Source organism: Mustelus asterias, chromosome 23 (genome assembly GCF_964213995.1).
Source record: "Mustelus asterias chromosome 23, sMusAst1.hap1.1, whole genome shotgun sequence".
Lineage (NCBI taxonomy): Eukaryota > Metazoa > Chordata > Chondrichthyes > Carcharhiniformes > Triakidae > Mustelus > Mustelus asterias.
In genome coordinates, this window is record NC_135823.1 from 55,441,499 (window position 1) to 55,458,128 (window position 16,630).

General features: G+C 47.6%; 1 protein-coding gene across 1 annotated transcript in view; it reads right to left on the bottom strand.

Moving 5' to 3' along the window:
* caskin1 (CASK interacting protein 1) overlaps nucleotides 1-16,630 on the bottom strand; it is a 711,340-nt gene that overhangs the window by 65,956 nt on the left and 628,754 nt on the right. The window contains exons 13-14 of the mRNA XM_078239889.1: nucleotides 10,074-10,158; nucleotides 6,021-6,118 (exon numbers count right to left, since the gene is read on the bottom strand). Of these exons, the coding sequence (XP_078096015.1) occupies nucleotides 6,021-6,118; nucleotides 10,074-10,158 (183 nt within the window). The remainder of the gene's footprint in view (nucleotides 1-6,020; nucleotides 6,119-10,073; nucleotides 10,159-16,630) is intronic.

Genomic DNA, 16,630 nt, shown 5'->3' on the forward strand with positions numbered 1-16,630 from the left:
ACTGCTGCTTTACTGCGCCTGAGGCCCGGGTTCGAATCCCAGCTTGGGTCACCGTGTTGAGTTTCCATGTTCTCCCTGTGTCTGCGTGGGTTACTTCTGGGTGCTCCGGTTTCCTTCCACACTCCAAAGATGTGCAGGTTAGGTGGATTGGCCGTGCTAAATTACCCCTTAATGTCAGGGGCACTAGCCAAGGGTAAATGTATAGGGTTATGGGGATAGGTCTGGGTGGGATTGTGGTCGGTGCAGACTCGATGAGCCGAATGGCCTCCTTCTGCATTGTAGGATTCTATGATTCTATGATGTGAAGGCATTAGAGAGAGTGTGTAGAAAAGATTCACAAGAATGGTTCCAGGGTTGATGAACTTCAGTTGTTAAGATTGATTGGAAAGGTTAGGACTGTTTTCTTCGGAGAAAAGAAGGTTCAGGCGAGTTAGAATCACAGAGGCAGAAGGTGTTTGTGGTTTTAGACAGCTTAGAAGTAGATAAGTTCACGGGTCCAGATGAGGTGTACCTTAGGCTGCTGTGTGAGGCTGGGAGGAGATTGCAGGCGCTGTCTGGCCACAGGAGAGGTGTCAGAGGACGAGAGGACAGCTAACGTGGTGCCATTATTCAGGAAGGGAAGTAGGGAAAAAACAGGAAATTACAGGCCAGTGAGTCTAACATCAGTGGTCGGGAAATTATTGGAACAAAATTCTGAGGGACAGGATTAATCTCCACTTGGAGAGATAAGGATTAATCAAGGATAGTCAGCAAGGCTTTGTGAGGGGAAGATCATGTCTAACAAATCTGATAGAATTTTTCAAGGAGGTGACTAGGTGTGTAGATAAGGGCAGTACAGTTGATGTAGTTTACATGGACTTCAGTAAGGCTTTTGACAAGGCCCCATATGGGAGGTTGATGAAGAAGGTAAGAGCCCATGGGATCCAGGACAATTTGGCACACTGGATTCAAAATTAGCTTCGTGGCAGGAGGCAGAGGGTAATGGTCAAAGATTGTTTTTGTGACTAGAAGTCTGTGTCCAGTGGTGTACCACAGGGATCAGTGCTGGGGCCCTTGCTGTTTGTAGTGCACATTAATGATGTGAATGTGGGGGGTATGGTCAATAACTTCACAAATGACATGAAAATTGGTGGTGTGGCAAATAGCAAGGAGGAAAGCCTTAGATTACAGGATGACATAGACGGGCTGGTCAGATGGGCAGAGCAGCGGCAAATGGAATTTAACCCTGAAAAGTGTAAAGTGATGCTTTTATGTTTCAGGAGAGTGTTTTAAAGTTCAGCTATTTTCTCCAGGCTGTCAGTGTGTTTGGAAGGAATTCTGCTCAGATGCTGGGAGAGCAGAATAATTACTCATTTCAACTTTACAAGTGGTTGTGTTAAGTAGAGTTAATGGACTTCTGTCTACTTAAGTTCCCCTGGATTTCAAATTTGAGTGATCGGCAGAGGCATGTCATGTTGTGATTTATGTGCAATTCTGGATCTGTAGCAAAAAAGGAACAGGCTCTTTGGAGAAAGTAGTTGGAGTTTGGCTGTTCTGGTTGAAGTTAGGAGAATCTTGCAGGCTTCTAAAAACTCTATATCTCTCTGAAAACTCCAAAGCTGTCTACACTCATTATAGCAAGTATATTTGTGATTGCAAACTATAAGTAAAAGGGGGTTTAAGTCTGTAAAAAGAATGTTGCTTTTTGGAACTGAAATAGTGATTAGTTAGAAATTAGAGTTGTTTTTTCTTCATGTTTAAATGTTGTTCAACTGTTAAGAGTTAAGCTGCTTCACCTTGTTAGAATTATACTTAAACTATCATATGAATAAAGCTTGTTTTGATACAAGATCCCTAATTTATCAGTGGGATTACTCCTGGAGTCATCTCACATTTAGGCCAAGATAAAAAAAATTTTGGGGTCCAGTCTGGCTTCATAATATACCTTGGGGTTCTGGTCTAGTATCTAACAGTGTATATGTAGGGGTAGGTGCAGCTAGCTATGTGTATATAGGTGAGTGTGTATATGTAAGTGTGAGTATATGTAAGTAGGTGCAGGTGTGTGTATAGGCATGTGTATGTAGGTGATTGTGCAGATGTGTATATGTAGGTGTTTGTATGTAGGTGTGTGTAGGTGTGTTTGTGGGTGCGTGTGTCTGTAGATCTTTGGATGTAAGTGTGTGTATGTAGGTATATGCGTGTGTGTAAGCAGGTATGTATATGTAAGTATGTGTGTGTGTAGGTGGGTGTTTAGAGACATAGAAACATTGAAATTAGAAAAGGAGTCGGCCATTCAGCCTTTCGAGCCTGCTCCAACATTCATTATGATCATGGCTGATCATCAAATTCAATACCTTGATTCCCCGCTTCCCCCCATATCCCTTGATCTCTTCAGCCCCAAGAGTTATATCTAATTTCTTCTTGAAGTCACGCAATGTTTTAGCCTCAACTACTTTCTCAATTCCACACATTCACCACCCTCTGGGTGAAGAAATTTCTCCTCACCTCAGTTCTGAAAGGTTTACCCCTTATCCTCAAACTATGACCCCTAGTTCTGGACTTCCCCACCATTGGGAACATTCTTTCTGAATCTACCCTGTCTAACCCTGTTAGAATTTTATAAGTTTCTATGAGATTCCCCTCTCACTCTTCTAAACTCCAATATATACACTCCTAACCGACTTAGTCTATTCTCAATGTGGAGATGCCGGCATTGGACTGGGGTGGGCACAGTAAGAAGTCTCACAACACCAGGTTGAGGTTCAACAGGTTTATTTGGAACCATGAGCTTTCGGAGCGCTGCTCCTTCCTCAAGTGAGTGGAGTCCACTCTTGTCATCCCAGACCTGCCATCCCAGGAATCAGTCTGGTAAACCTTCATTGTACGCCCTCTATAGCAAGGACATCCTTCCTCAGATAAGGACACCAACATTGCACACAATACTCCAGATGCAGCCTCACCAACACCCTGTACAATTGCAGTAAAACATCCCTATCCCTATACTTGAATCCTTTCGATATGAAGGCCAACATACCATTTGCCTTCTTTACTGCCTGTTGTATCTGCACGCTTACTTTCAGCGACTGATGCACAAGGACATCAAGGTCTCGTTGAACATCCACCTCTCTCAATTTACACCCATTCAAGTAATAATCTGTCTTCCTATTATTGCTACCAAAGTGGATAACCTCACATTTATCCACATTATACTGCATCTGCCATGCAGATGCCCACTCGCTCAGCCTATCCAAATCACTCTGAAGCATCTCTGCATCCTCCTCACAACTCACCCTCCCATCTGCAAATTTGGAGATAATACATTCAGTCCCCTCTTCCAAATCATTAATACATGTGAACAATTGTGGTCCTAGCACAGAAACCTGCAGTACCCCACTAGTTACTGCCTGCCAATCATAAACAAACCCATTAAAGCCAACTTTTTGCTTCCTATCTGCTAACCAGCTTTCTATCCATCTCAAGACATTACTCGCAATCCCATGTGCTTTAACTTTACATAGTAATGTGTGTACGTGTGGAGATGTGTGTGTATGTAGCCGTGCTTGTCGGTGTGTGTGTGTGTGGGTTGATGTGTAGATATGTGTGTGTGTTGGAGTGGTTGCATGCAAGTGCGTGTGTGGGGGGGTGGTTATGTGTGAGTGTGGAGGTGTGTGTGAATGTAGGTGTGCGTGTGTGCTGGGGTGGTTGTGTGTGAGTGTGTGTACATGTGTGTGACGGGGGTTTGTGTGTGAGTGTGTATGTGTGTATGTGTGTGTGGCGGAGGGTTATGTGTGTGTATGTGTGTGTGTGTGTATATGTGTGTGTGTGAGTGTGTGTAGGGGGGTTTGTGTGTGTAGGGGGTTGTGTGAGTGTGTGTGGGGGGTTTGTATCAGTGTGTGTGGGGGGTTGTGTTTGTGAGTGTGGTGTATGGGGGGGGGTTGTGTGTGTGTGTGGGAGGTTTGTGTGAGTGTGTGTGGGGAGTTGTGTGTGTGAGTGTGTGTGTGGGGGGTGTGTGTGTGGGGGGGGATTGTGTGTGTGTGGGGGGGGGGTTTGTGTGTGTGTGTGTCTGTGTGTGTGTGTGGGGGGGGGAGGGTTGTGTGTGTGGGGTGATGGGGGGGCTGTGTAGTTAAAGTTGTGAGTGCAAGCACATGTGTAAGCGTGAGTGCAGGAATGTGACCAGGTGAGAATGTGGCAGATTAAGGACACTGGTGACCCAGTGAAATTTTGCAAAATTCTGGATGATTTCGCTGTCATTTTGCAGAACCAGATTTTACCAGATTTATTGATCTGAGTTTCACAACCTGCAACGGCGGGGATTTAAAATCACATCTGCTGGACTCCTAACCAAACAGGAGATGCACTCGGCTAAAACACTCAGCAGCTCAGGCAAACCTGTAACTAGAGCGAAACAGCCTCAGGAAAGTGCCACCTCCTCACCTGGTGAGGAAGAATCCGAGAGAATACAAGAATCTGGCATCGATCTGAAACTGAGTAGAGCTCGTTCATTATTAGTGAAACCAATTCCACAGCTCGGCTTAAAAATACAAATAGGTACACACCGCTGGGGGAGGACCGATAGTTCACTCTGACTACAGGAAAACGGGTGAGGGGTTCAAAAATCCAGGAGATCATTCAGAGTGAACCGGTTAGCAGCAAGTGTGATATATAATTGTACAATATAATCCTCCAAGCGGCGTATGAGCTGTTTGTTTTCTTGGCATGGCTTTGGGCAATCTGTCAGTCTGTGGCATCTCTCTGTAGCAGCATCCATATGTCACAGGCAGGAATAAAAAGCACTGTCAGATAAGGAAAGGCATGTCGCAAACCCAGAACGGGCCAATAGAAGGACTTGAACAGCCACTTTGTGCACTATCTCCCCTTCATACCAGAACCCGGATAGCTCTTTCAAAGAGCCAGCACCAATACAATGGGCCGATGGGCCTCCTTCGGTCCTGAAATGCGATTCCATTGAGCAGTCAGAGCGTGGCCGGAGACAACACATTCTTATTCAAGGTACAGTGCAAAAGATCCGGCAAGGGAAGGGTTCAAAGCATGTTCTCAAAGGCAGTAATGACTAACTTAAGAATCTATACATCAGTCTCTCAATGAAGTGAAATGCAATGTAAATTGGATTAGTCATGTCTGTCAGCTTGTTGAAAGGAATTTGAACAGATCCAAATCGTTTACAAGAATAAATGATCACTCACCTCCTTCCAGCTCCACTCCAATCAGAGACTTAACTGTGCAGCACAAAAGGGAGAGAGAGAGAGAGAGACAGAGAGAAAGAGAGAGAACCTGAGAGAGAGCTCGAGAAAGAGCGAGAGAGAAAGAAAGAGAGAGCTAGAGAGAGGGAGAGAGAGTGAGAGAGACAGAGCGAGAGAGAGGGAGCCAGAGAGAGAAAGAGGGAGCTAGAGAGAGAGAGTGAGAGAAAGAGAGGGAGCTGGAGAGAGAGAAAAAGAGCTAGAGAGAAAGAGAGCAAGAGTGACAGAGAAAAGAGAAAGCTAGAGAGCATGAGAGAGAGATAGAGAGAGAGAGCCAGAGAAACAGCCAGAGAGAAAGAGAGAGAGAGAGAGAAAGAGAGCGAGAGAAAGAGAGAGCTAGAGGGAGAGAGAAAGAGAATGAGAGCTAGAGCGAGAATGAGAGCTAGAGCAAGAAAGAGAGCTAGAGAGAGAGAAAGAGAGCTAGAGAGAGAGAAAGAGAGAGAGCTAGAAAGAGAGTGAGAGAGCTAAAGAGAGGGAGAGAGAGTCAGAGAGAGAGGGCTGGAGAGAAAGAGAGAGAGAGAGAGAGAGCAAGAAAAAGAGAGAGAGAAAGAGAGAGCTAGAGAGAGTGAAAGAGAGATCATTAGAGAGAGAGAGCATTAGAAAAAGATAGAGCGAGCGAGAAAGAGAGAGCAAGAGAGAACGCTGAAGAGAGAAAGAGAGAGCTACACTTAGAGAGAGAGAGAAGGGAGGCAGGGAGAGAAAAACCTGACAGCTTTGAACGTTTGCAGCTTTATTCAGTGAGTATTTTATCAGGAGTGTCCTGGTGCTTTCAGACTCACTTACCTTTGTTTCGGATTGTGGCTCAGCCTTCTTCAGCTGTGGCTCGCTGTACGCTTGCTCTGCCAATGGGCAGCTGGATCCACTCTGGTGCCGGGCAGCTCCTGCGACAAAGCAGCGCAGATAGAAAACATCATCAAATGGGCCGTATTAGCATGTCAGCCTTGTGCACACGACAGCTCTGAGCCAGAATTACACACACTTTCCAACAAGGAGACAGGCCATTGCACCTAACTCCTACATGCCGGTGTTTGTGCTTTACAGAATCCTCCTCCCACTCATCTCAATCTCATCCTATCAGCAAAAAACCATCAACTCCTTTCCCACTTGTGGCTCTGTGGGTAGAATCCGTACCTCTGCATCACGAGGTTCTGGGTTCAAGTCCATTCCGGGGCTTGAGCTTAAAACAAGTTAGGCTGACACTCCGTTGTGGTGCCGGGAGAGTGCTGCACTGTCAGAGAAGCTGTCTTTCAGAGGAGGCCTTCAACCGAGGCCGCATCTGCCTGCTTGGGTGGGAATTAAAAGATCTCATTCCATTAGTTCGAGGAAGAGCCCTGATGTTTTCCTTGGTGTCCTGGCCAACAATCGCCCCTCAATCAACATCACCAAGAAGATGATCTGCTCATTATCACACTGCTATTTGCGGGATCTTCCTGTGTACAAATTGGCTGCTGCACTTCCTAAAGAGAGGGAGAGCTGGAGAGAAAGAGAGAGAGAGAGAGCAAGAAAAAGAGAGAGAGAGAGAGAGCTGGATTTTCCAGTCCTGCCCACCTGGGGGAATCATAGTGGGCAGGACGAAAAATTTGACGGACGAGCAAAAGGTCCATTGGCTTTGGGTGGGAATTTCCGGGTGCAAGGCGGGCGGGATCAGAAAATCCCACCCTTCAATTATTTCCATCAACACTCAAGGCAATGGACCAAGTGCTGGTAGATGGGATTAGGAGGGAGGTCAGTTGGTTCAGACATGTCGATGTTGACTTGATGGGCCAAAGGGTCTCTTCTACACTGTATGATTCTATGGGCGGGATTTTATGGCCTCACTCGTCCCAAAACCGTAAAATCCCGCCCGAGGCCAACGGACCTTCCCATTGTCCGCCCCTCGCCCGCTCCAATTCCCGTGGCGGGCGGGTCAGTAAAATTCCAGCCTATGATTCCACGTAAAGTGTTTTGAGATGTTCAGTTGCCAGGAAAAAATAGTTGCAAGCCAATCATTTATCTAACATTGCGTGGCATGGTGGCACAGTGGTTAGCACTACTGCCTCACAGCTCCAAAGACCTGGGTTCGATTCCCAGCTGGGGTTACTGTCTGTGTGGAGTTTGCACATTCTCCCCGTGTCTGCGTGGGTTTCCTCCGGGTGCTCCGGTTTCCTCCCACAGTCCAAAGATGTGCAGGTTAGGTTGATTGGCCATGCTAAATTGCCCCTTAGTGTCCCGGGATGCGTAGGTTAGCGGGAGTAGCAGGGTAAATATATGGGATAGGGCTTGGGTGGGATTGTTGTCAATGCAGACTCGATGGGTCAAATGGTCTGCTTCTGCACAGTGGAGATTCTATGATTCTAAATGCATCGAGTGAGGTCCACGTTCTGAAAGAAGTTGCTCCAGAATTGTCTGTCGTATTTATTCCACATATTTTGAGGTCATGTGGCGCAAGGGGGTAGCGTCACTGGCTCTGAGCCAGAAACTTTGGGTAAATCCTTCCTACGCAGGCCAATGACAGATGGTAAGAGCAGGAGGATTCCTGGCCAAGCGATGTGAACATCACCATCCGTAGCTCCAGTCACAACATTCATGGAGAAGTGTACATTGCCACGGCAACTCCCACTCCCTGAGTGATCTGTAACACACAATCACCCCCACACCGTCAAATTATCTCCCCTAATTCTGATCTCCCCTGCAAGTGGAAACATCCTCTCTAATCCACCCTGTCCAATCCTTTCAGAATTTTAAAGGTTTATATCGGATCACCCCGCAAGAGGAAGGATCCCTGCCTCGTTCAATCTTTCTTGATAGAATCATAGAATCCTATAGTGCAGAAGGAGGCCATTCAGCCCATTGAGTTTACACCAGCTGCAAACCCACCCATGCACTATCCCAATAACCCCATGCATTTACCCTGCTAATCCCACTGATACTAAGGAGCAATTTAGCATGGCCAATGCACCTAACCCGCATATCTTTGGATGCAGACATGGGGAGAATGTGCAAACTCCGCACAGACAGTGACCCAAGCCGGGAATCGAACCCGGGTCCCTGGCCCAGTGAGGCAGCAGTGCTAACCACCGTGCCGCCCCTAAGATAGAGATAATCTTTCAGTTCTGGTATCATCCCTTTGAATCTTTCACTACCTTCAGTAGCGCCTTCATCTCGGAGCTTCCCAGACTGTGGGTCATGAACCCTAGCGGGGACACAAGATGAGGCTTTGGGGTTGAGTGCTCTGAAATAGCAATGGTTGCTGTGGAGCTTGGACTATGAGATGACACGGTGGCACAGTGGTTAGCACTGCTGCCTCACAGCGCCAGGGACCCGGGTTCAATTCCGGCCTCGGGTGACTGTCTGTGTGGAGTTTGCACGTTCTCCCCGTGTCTGCGTGGGTTTCCTCCGGGTGCTCCGGTTTCCTCCTGCAGTTCAAACATGTGTGGGTTGGGTTGATTGGCCATGTTAAATTGACCCTAGTGTCAGGGGGCTTAGCAGGGTAAATATGTGGGGTTGCGGGAATGGGGCCTGGGTGGGATTGTGGTCGGTGCAGACTCGATGGGCCAAATGGCCTCCTTCTGCATTGTGGGGATTCTCTGGTTCTATGAGAGAAACACACCAGTTTTCTGGCATCCTGCCCATCCGTACCTCATCTCCACTTGCCCTGTACATTTCTCAGCAAGAGTGACGGAAACAGTATCAGGAGTGGAAACCTTGGCTGACCTATCCCCCCCCGAACCCCTCAATAAAGTTGCGTCGCTCCCTGGTTGAGGAATAACCCAATAGCTGGGGAAGTGTTGGACGTACTGTGACAGGCCTCAGTACTCCTGTTTTTGGGGAGAGGGTTAGCGCTCCTTGCAGTAAAGGCTGCTCACGTAGATGGTGGGTGTGGACAGGGCAGAGATCACCGCGATGCCTCACAAGGTCGAATAACTTGCTGGCACTACCCCAGCTCCCACACGAAAGTCGATGCCAGGCCACACACGTTGCTCATGGAAATGTCTCTCAAAGAATAATACTTATTCCTCTTACTAATTTTTTTTTAACTTCATCTTTGCAAAGTTAAAGTTCGCATTCCATCGTAACAAGTCTCACATCGGGTGACTGAGGAAATTATCCTTATCCTTAAAGTTTATTTATTAGCGTCAAGAGTAGGCTTACATGAACACTGCAATGAAGTTACTGTGAAAATCCATTAATCGCCACATTCCGGCACCTGTTCGGGTACATTGAGGGAGAATTTAGCATGGCCAATGCACTTAACCAGCACGTCTTTTGGACTGTGGGAGGAAACCGGAGCACCCGGAGGAAACCCATGCAGACACGGGGAGAACGTGCAGACTCTGCACAGACATGCCCCAAGGCGGGAATCGAACCTGGGTCACTGGTGCTGTGGGGCAGCAGTGCCACTGTGCCACCGTGCCGCCCCTATCATGAAGGATGAGGTGAGGAGAACCTGCATGAGGGACCAAAAAGGTTGACACCCACTCACCTCAGCCTGAACTGTGAATATTATTTATTAAAAATGATTAAAGTAAATTATATTTGTGGCAAATTACCTCTCCCTGGAATACATCACAAAGCTTGTCGATACAATACCTCATTACAAATTGCACAAGCGTATTACATTACAGCACCAGTGCCTGTAAATAAATCCTGACATTTGTCCTTGAATTTACTTCTTAGCCTTTAGGCTTGAAGTGCACACTCACCATGGTGTCAGCCTCGTTTTTAACGAGGGGGATGGAGGACCCAGAGGAAGCTAACGCAGACTGGAGGCATTCATTCATTTGTATTCTTTGTTTCTCCTGCTGTCCCCTCGCCACTTTAAAGGGAAAAGGCCCAACCTCAACATTCAAGGCCTACCTGCAGGCTGCTCCGATTTGGCTACTCCTTCGCCTCCTGTTAGCTCTGGCGTGGATCCCTTCTGGGTTAGCACTGCAGTTAGTAACTGCAGCATTGAAGCAAGAAAGGAAAAGGGGAAGAATGGTTAGAGGTTCATTGTGGGAGAAACTCCGACTGCATCAAAAAAAATCACAGTGACAGGAATAAAGAATCTTTACCGGTTAAGGACGGAGAGATGGAGGAGGGAGAGCAGCCTCCCTTCAGAAATTGTTGTGGTTCTCAGGACTCGAGCCCATGTTCTGTCACAATATATGTGCTAAAACAGCTTTCCCACAATGGGTTGGTTTCTATTTAAAGGATAGCTCCAGGTTGCACAGCGCAAACACAGTCTCGATACAGACAGCTCTTTGCGACTGATCTGTGCTGATCCGCCTGACTCCCTCCTGTTTTGAAGCCACACGTGCTGGCTTTCTGACATGTTTAGCCACCAGCATCGGAGAGGGCGTGCCGGAAAATGGAAAGTCGCCCGCTTATGGAAAGCTCAGGACACTCTGGATGACTTCTTTATCTCAGACTGGAGAATGGCCTACGTCAAAGGGAATTGAGGTGATGTTCCACTGACAGCCACCTGCAGCGTGTTGCCACGGCTGTCCAATGCAATGGTTCCGGACAGACATCCCAGAAGATTGAGGGCGGAATTCTCCCAAAAATTCGAAGTGTCAAATTCGCGTGAAAACTGGAGTAATTCACGCTTTTTTTTTTCAGTGGGTGTTCAGAGAAGAATCTCCCACACTCTGTGCACTGCTGAGGCCACCAAAGTGAATATTATTAAATTTCAGGGGGCAGAGCCTATGCCCGCTGGAGAGGCTGAAATCAGCGCACTGAGCAGGCCACTGCGCTTGAGCTGATCTGTCAGTGCTGAGATCGGTGTATGCGCAGTAGCCCTGCACCGCCGGCTTCCCGATTGCTGGCCAGCTCGATCGCTGGCCAGCCCCGCGACACCCACATTTTGGTGGGTAAACCACACCAATGTGGGGTCTGGAGCCACATGTAGGCCAGACCGGGTGAGAACAGCAGATTTCCACTCCTGAAGAACATTAGTGAACCAGATGGATTTTTTAACGGAAATCTGGTGGTTTCAGGATTATTATTGATGAGCCTCGCATTTTATTCCAGATTTGATGAACTGAATTCAAATTCCCTCAGCTGTTATGGTGGGATTTGCACTCACGTTTCTGGAGCTTTGCTTCAGGCATCTATTTACTAATCCAGTAACGTAATTGTGACATCTCATATCCTACGCTCAATCCCCCTGCACCAGGAGTGAATATTTTGCCTTAGCAACGCACCGTGAGGTGATGTACAGCATCTGGCTAATAGCACGGAGACAGTCGCAGCAAAATCTGGCTCCCTAGGCAGTACTGGTGCGGCAGAATCCCAAAACGCAAAAAATGTTGACTAGAATGCTTCCCGCAATATGCAGTTCAGTCACCCTGACAATAAGGGCATTGGGGGTGCCTGCCATGCATGCACCTGGAGCATGAAGAATGTCATGACGCCAAGCAACTTTAAATGCTGATTGGGCACATGATCAGCCATTTTGGACTATTAATCAGTCCCAGTTGAACTCAGCTGCCATCCTCCCCCACGCATCCCACCCTCAAAACCCATCCCACAGCTGGTGCTGTTTAAAGGGTTAACCATCCAACTTCCAGGTGAGGTACAATACATCTGAACTACTTTTACAGGCACAAAGCTGGTGAAAGCTCTGTGTTCAATGTTACCGGAGGAGTTATGCAAACTCTTGGGATTTTTGGTGTTGTTGGGCCTTGGTCAGGAAGTTATCTGGCCGAACAGGATTACTACTTTAGTAATGTTTTTATGGCCTGTAACATTTTTATGCAAAAAAAAACTGGGATATGGAATGCAGGCAGCAAAAAGGGGATGAAGTGCCAAAAGGGAGGAGGAGGAGGAATACGCTGATTGGAAGGCCCTCTCGCCACCAAGGCTCTGAAGGGAGTTTTCTGCTACCTCCGCCTCTGGCAGAGGCTGTGCATGAGGTGCTTCCCTTTCGCCAGAGACGGTGACTGTCTTAGCCATACTGTAGCCGCCCCAACTCCATTCGCTGCCCCAGATCTTCCGGCCCAGCCTTCCTGAGACAGCTGCGGTAGCTTTTGTATGTTGAGTTTGGCTCCCCTTAGGAGGGAGGCAGGGTGCCTTTAAGACATGCAGGTTCGCTCCGAGCCTTACCTGCCCCTGTGCTTCCCTTTTGAGTGTGCAGCCATTCAGCAGCATGTTTCACACTGGGCTGCACAGCGCGGACAATCAGGGGAGCAGACAGCAGTTAGCTGCCTGCCTCAATGGGACTGAGTGTGGGGTAATCATGCAGCTTAATTTAATTCCTGTTCAATCTATGTGCAGGTTACTCTCTGACCAAACACTCTGCATCAGTACTTTGCCATGGAAAGATATTTTAAGATTCCTATATTCTCGGAGACTGATGTGTTGTGATTGGAATGAGGATATTATCAAGGAGCTGTTCATTTTAAGCTTTGACTTTGAGAAACATAGAATAAAATAACAGAAGCCAAGCAGTGCAGAAAGAGGCCATTCAGCCTATCGAGTCTACACTGACCCTTCAAAAAGGCATCCCATCCTTCCGCCCTAGCCCCATACCCCTGCACATTTACCATGGCCAATCCACCTAACCTGCACATCTTTGGACATGTAGGGGCAATTCAGCAAGGCCAATCCACCTAACCTGCGCAGACATGGGGAGAACGTGCCAACTCCACGCAGACAGTGACCCAAGCTGGGAATCGAACCCAGGTCTCTGGCACTGTGAGGCGTCGACGGTAGTTATGATGTGGAGATGCCGGTGTCGGACTGGGGTAAACACAGTAAGAGGTCTCACAATACCAGGTTAAAGTCCAACAGGTTTATTTGGTAGCAAAAGCCACTAGCTTTCGGAGCGCTGCTCCTTCGTCAGGTAAGTGGGAGTTCTCTTCACAAACAGGGCATATAAAGACACAAACTCAATTTACAAAATAATGGTTGGAATGCGAGTCTTTACAGGTAATCAAGTCTTATGGCATCCGACACGGATGTCATCATCTCACGTGAGAACACCATCCACCAGGTACACGGTACATACTCTTGCAACTCGGCCAACGTTGTCTACCTGATACGCTGCAGGAAAGGATGTCCCGAGGCATGGTACATTGGGGAGATCATGCAGACGCTACAGCAACGGATGAATGAACACCGCTCGACAATCATCAGGCAGGAGTGTTCTCTTCCTGTTGGGGAACACTTCAGCGGTCACGAGCATTCGGCCTCTGATCTTCGGGTAAGCGTTCTCCAAGGCGGTCTTCACGACACACGACAACGCAGAGTCGCTGAGCAGAGACTGATAGCCAAGTTCCGCACACATGAGGACGGCCTCAACCGGGACCTTGGGTTCATGTCACACTATCTGTAACCCCCACAACTTGCCTGGGCTTGCAAACTCTCACTGACTGTCCTGGCTGGAGACAATGCACATCTCTTTAACCTGTGCTTAACACTCTCTCCCCTCACATTGTCTGTACCTTTAAGACTTGATTACCTGTAAAGCCTCGCATTCCAACCATTATTTTGTAAATTGAGTTTGTGTCTTTATATGCCCTGTTTGTGAACAGAACCCCCACTTACCTGACGAAGGAGCAGCGCTCCGAAAGCTAGTGGCTTTTGCTACCAAATAAACCTGTTGGACTTTAACCTGGTGTTGTGAGACTTCTTACTGTGAGGCAGCGGTGCTAACCACTGTGCAACCATGCCGGGTTTTTTCTTCAGGGGTAACTGAATTTCCTTTAAAGCCTTGTTATTATCCACAGTTCCCATTACTTTATCTGTGGGTGGCAATCGAAACATTGCTAACGCCTGACGTGCACTAACAGTAAACATCAGGGAAGGGTTTGTAAATTAAAGCTGTTGGAAAGATCCAAACTGCTAAGGGATGGTCCACTTAAAACACTGGCATTCACAAGTGTGAATAATTGACGGTAATGATGCATGGAATTGGATGATTCTGTGAGTTTGAACATAACGCCGCAAGTTGTCTGACCCTATTGAAAAATGCAGTGTCGCTAGGAGAGCCAGAATCTGTAAAACCCCCTTGCATTTCAGGTCGTTTAGCTACATTGGTCAATTTAATGGTGCTCAGAGGTACTTCAGTATGGAATGAAGTTACCTTCAAATTATGTTTTTACTGTATACTGCAGGCAAGATATTGAGGGATCATTATCATTACATTTCTACTGGTTGCCTGTGGCAAGGATTAGACTCCCCACCTGTTGGATAATGAGACTATAATTGATCCTTGAAGCTACAGACAATGAAGCAATCTCGTTCAGATGGCAAACATCAACTTTTTATCAAAGGACAATTATCCAGCAAATGATAAGAAATGGTGCTGAGAGAGAGAGAGAGGGAGGGGATATAATTCTTTGGATTTGTTTCCAGGGCTATTCCTCTGTCTATCCCTCCCAGACTCCGGAGCGCTCACTCTGCCATGTTAATGAGTTCCTTATTTTTTTATTCATTCGTGGGACATGTGTGCCTCTGGCTGGCCAGCATTTATTGCCCATCCCTCTTTGCTCTTGAGCTGAGTGACTTGCTAGGCCATTTCAGAGGGCAGTCAACCACTTTGCTGTGGCTCTGGAGTCAGACGTAGGTCAGACCAGGTCAGGACGGCAGATTTCCTTTCCTAAAGTGAACCAGATGGGTTTTTCTGACAATTGGGAATGGTTTCATGGTCATCAGTAGATATTTTTTATTGAATTCAAATTCCACCATCTGCCATGGTGGGATTCGAATCCGGGTCCCTAGAACATTCGCGGAGTTTTTGGACTAATAGTCAAGTGATAGGCCATTGCCTCCCCTATTATTATTGTGGTCATGCTGTTTATAGCGAGGTGCCAACTGAATACTGCAGCTCCCCCACCTCCCGCACACCAGAGTCACCTCAGGTCGCCCTTACTGGATCCTGGAGAAAGTAGCCCACCACAAATGGCAATAATCAATACCAGAGGTTGCCATGACAATATGGGCACCAGCAGCGATTTAAAAAAACCTTCTCAGGCATGTTGTTTAGGGAACTGATCTCTCGCTCATCCTTAGAGGCATGGATATCATTCCACTGGCTACCGTAGCCATCATGTGTGTCATCTATCTAACCATGAAGGCCATCACAGTTGAACTCAAGGTTGCCCTCATTTGGTGTGGTACAAACAAGTATTGCACACGTGCCTGACCTACAGTGTTCAGGGCGCAGGTGCCTCAGTTGAGAGTGGCTAACTGAACACAGAGCAGAGGTCGAGCTTGAGACCTCACCAGCCTTTATTTGGGCATTTATGGAGTTTTTTCAGATCATGGTACCAGTGAAGTCCATGAGGGACTGAGTTGCTGATCTCCTCATGTCCAGGGGTTCGGGTCCCCTCACTGCCAAGGGCGGCACGGTGGCACAGTGGTTAGCACTGCTACCTCACAGCGCCAGGGGCCTGAGTTCATTTCCGGCCTCAGGTGACTGTGTGGAGTTTGTGCATTCTCCCCGTGTCTGCGTGGGTTTCCTCCGGGTGCTCCGGTTCCCAAAGATGTGTGGGCTAGGTTGAGAAGCCATGGAAAATTGTCCCTTAGTATCAGGGGGATTAGCAGTGTAAATACATGGGATTACTGGGATAGGGGCTGGGTGGAATTGTTGTCGGTGAGAGCTCGATGGATCAAATGGCCTCCTTCTGCACTGTAGGATTCTATCATAGAAACCCTACAGTGCAGAAGGAGGCCATTCGGCCCATCGAGTCTGCACCGACCACAATCCCACCCAGGCCCTACCCCCACATATTTACCCGCTAATCCCTCTAACCTACGCATCCCAGGACTCTAAGGGGCAATTTATAACCTGGCCAATCAACCTAACCTGCACAACTTTGGACTTTATGATTTAAATTAATTATTGATGAGTACTGTAAAGAGTTCACATGGACTCTGAAATTCCACCCACTCAACATTCACAGAATCGTAGAATCCCTACAGAGCAGAAGGAGGCCATTTGGCCCATCGAGTCTGCACTGAACACAATCCCACTCAGGCCCTATTCCCGCAACCCCACATATTTACCCGCACATCTTTGGACTGTGGGAGGAAACTGGAGCTCCCGGAGGAAACCCACGCAGACACGGGGAGAACGTGCAAACTCCACACAGACTGTGACCCGAGGCTGGAATCGAACCCGGGTGCCTGACGCTGTGAGGCAGCAGTGCTAACCACTGTGCCGCCATGCCACCCTCTGGAGTTTAGAGATTGAAACATACAAGATTCTGAAGGGGCTTTGATAGGGTGAATGTTGAGATATTGTGAGAACCTCATGAGGCACAGTTCTCAGGATAAGGGGCCAACCATTTAGGACTGAGATGAGGAGAAATTATTTCACTCAAAGATTGTGAATCTTTGGAATTCTCTACCCCAGAGGGGTGTGGATGCTACATTGTTGAATACATTTGAAGCCAGGATAGATTGATTTTCGGTCTCTCAGGGAATTG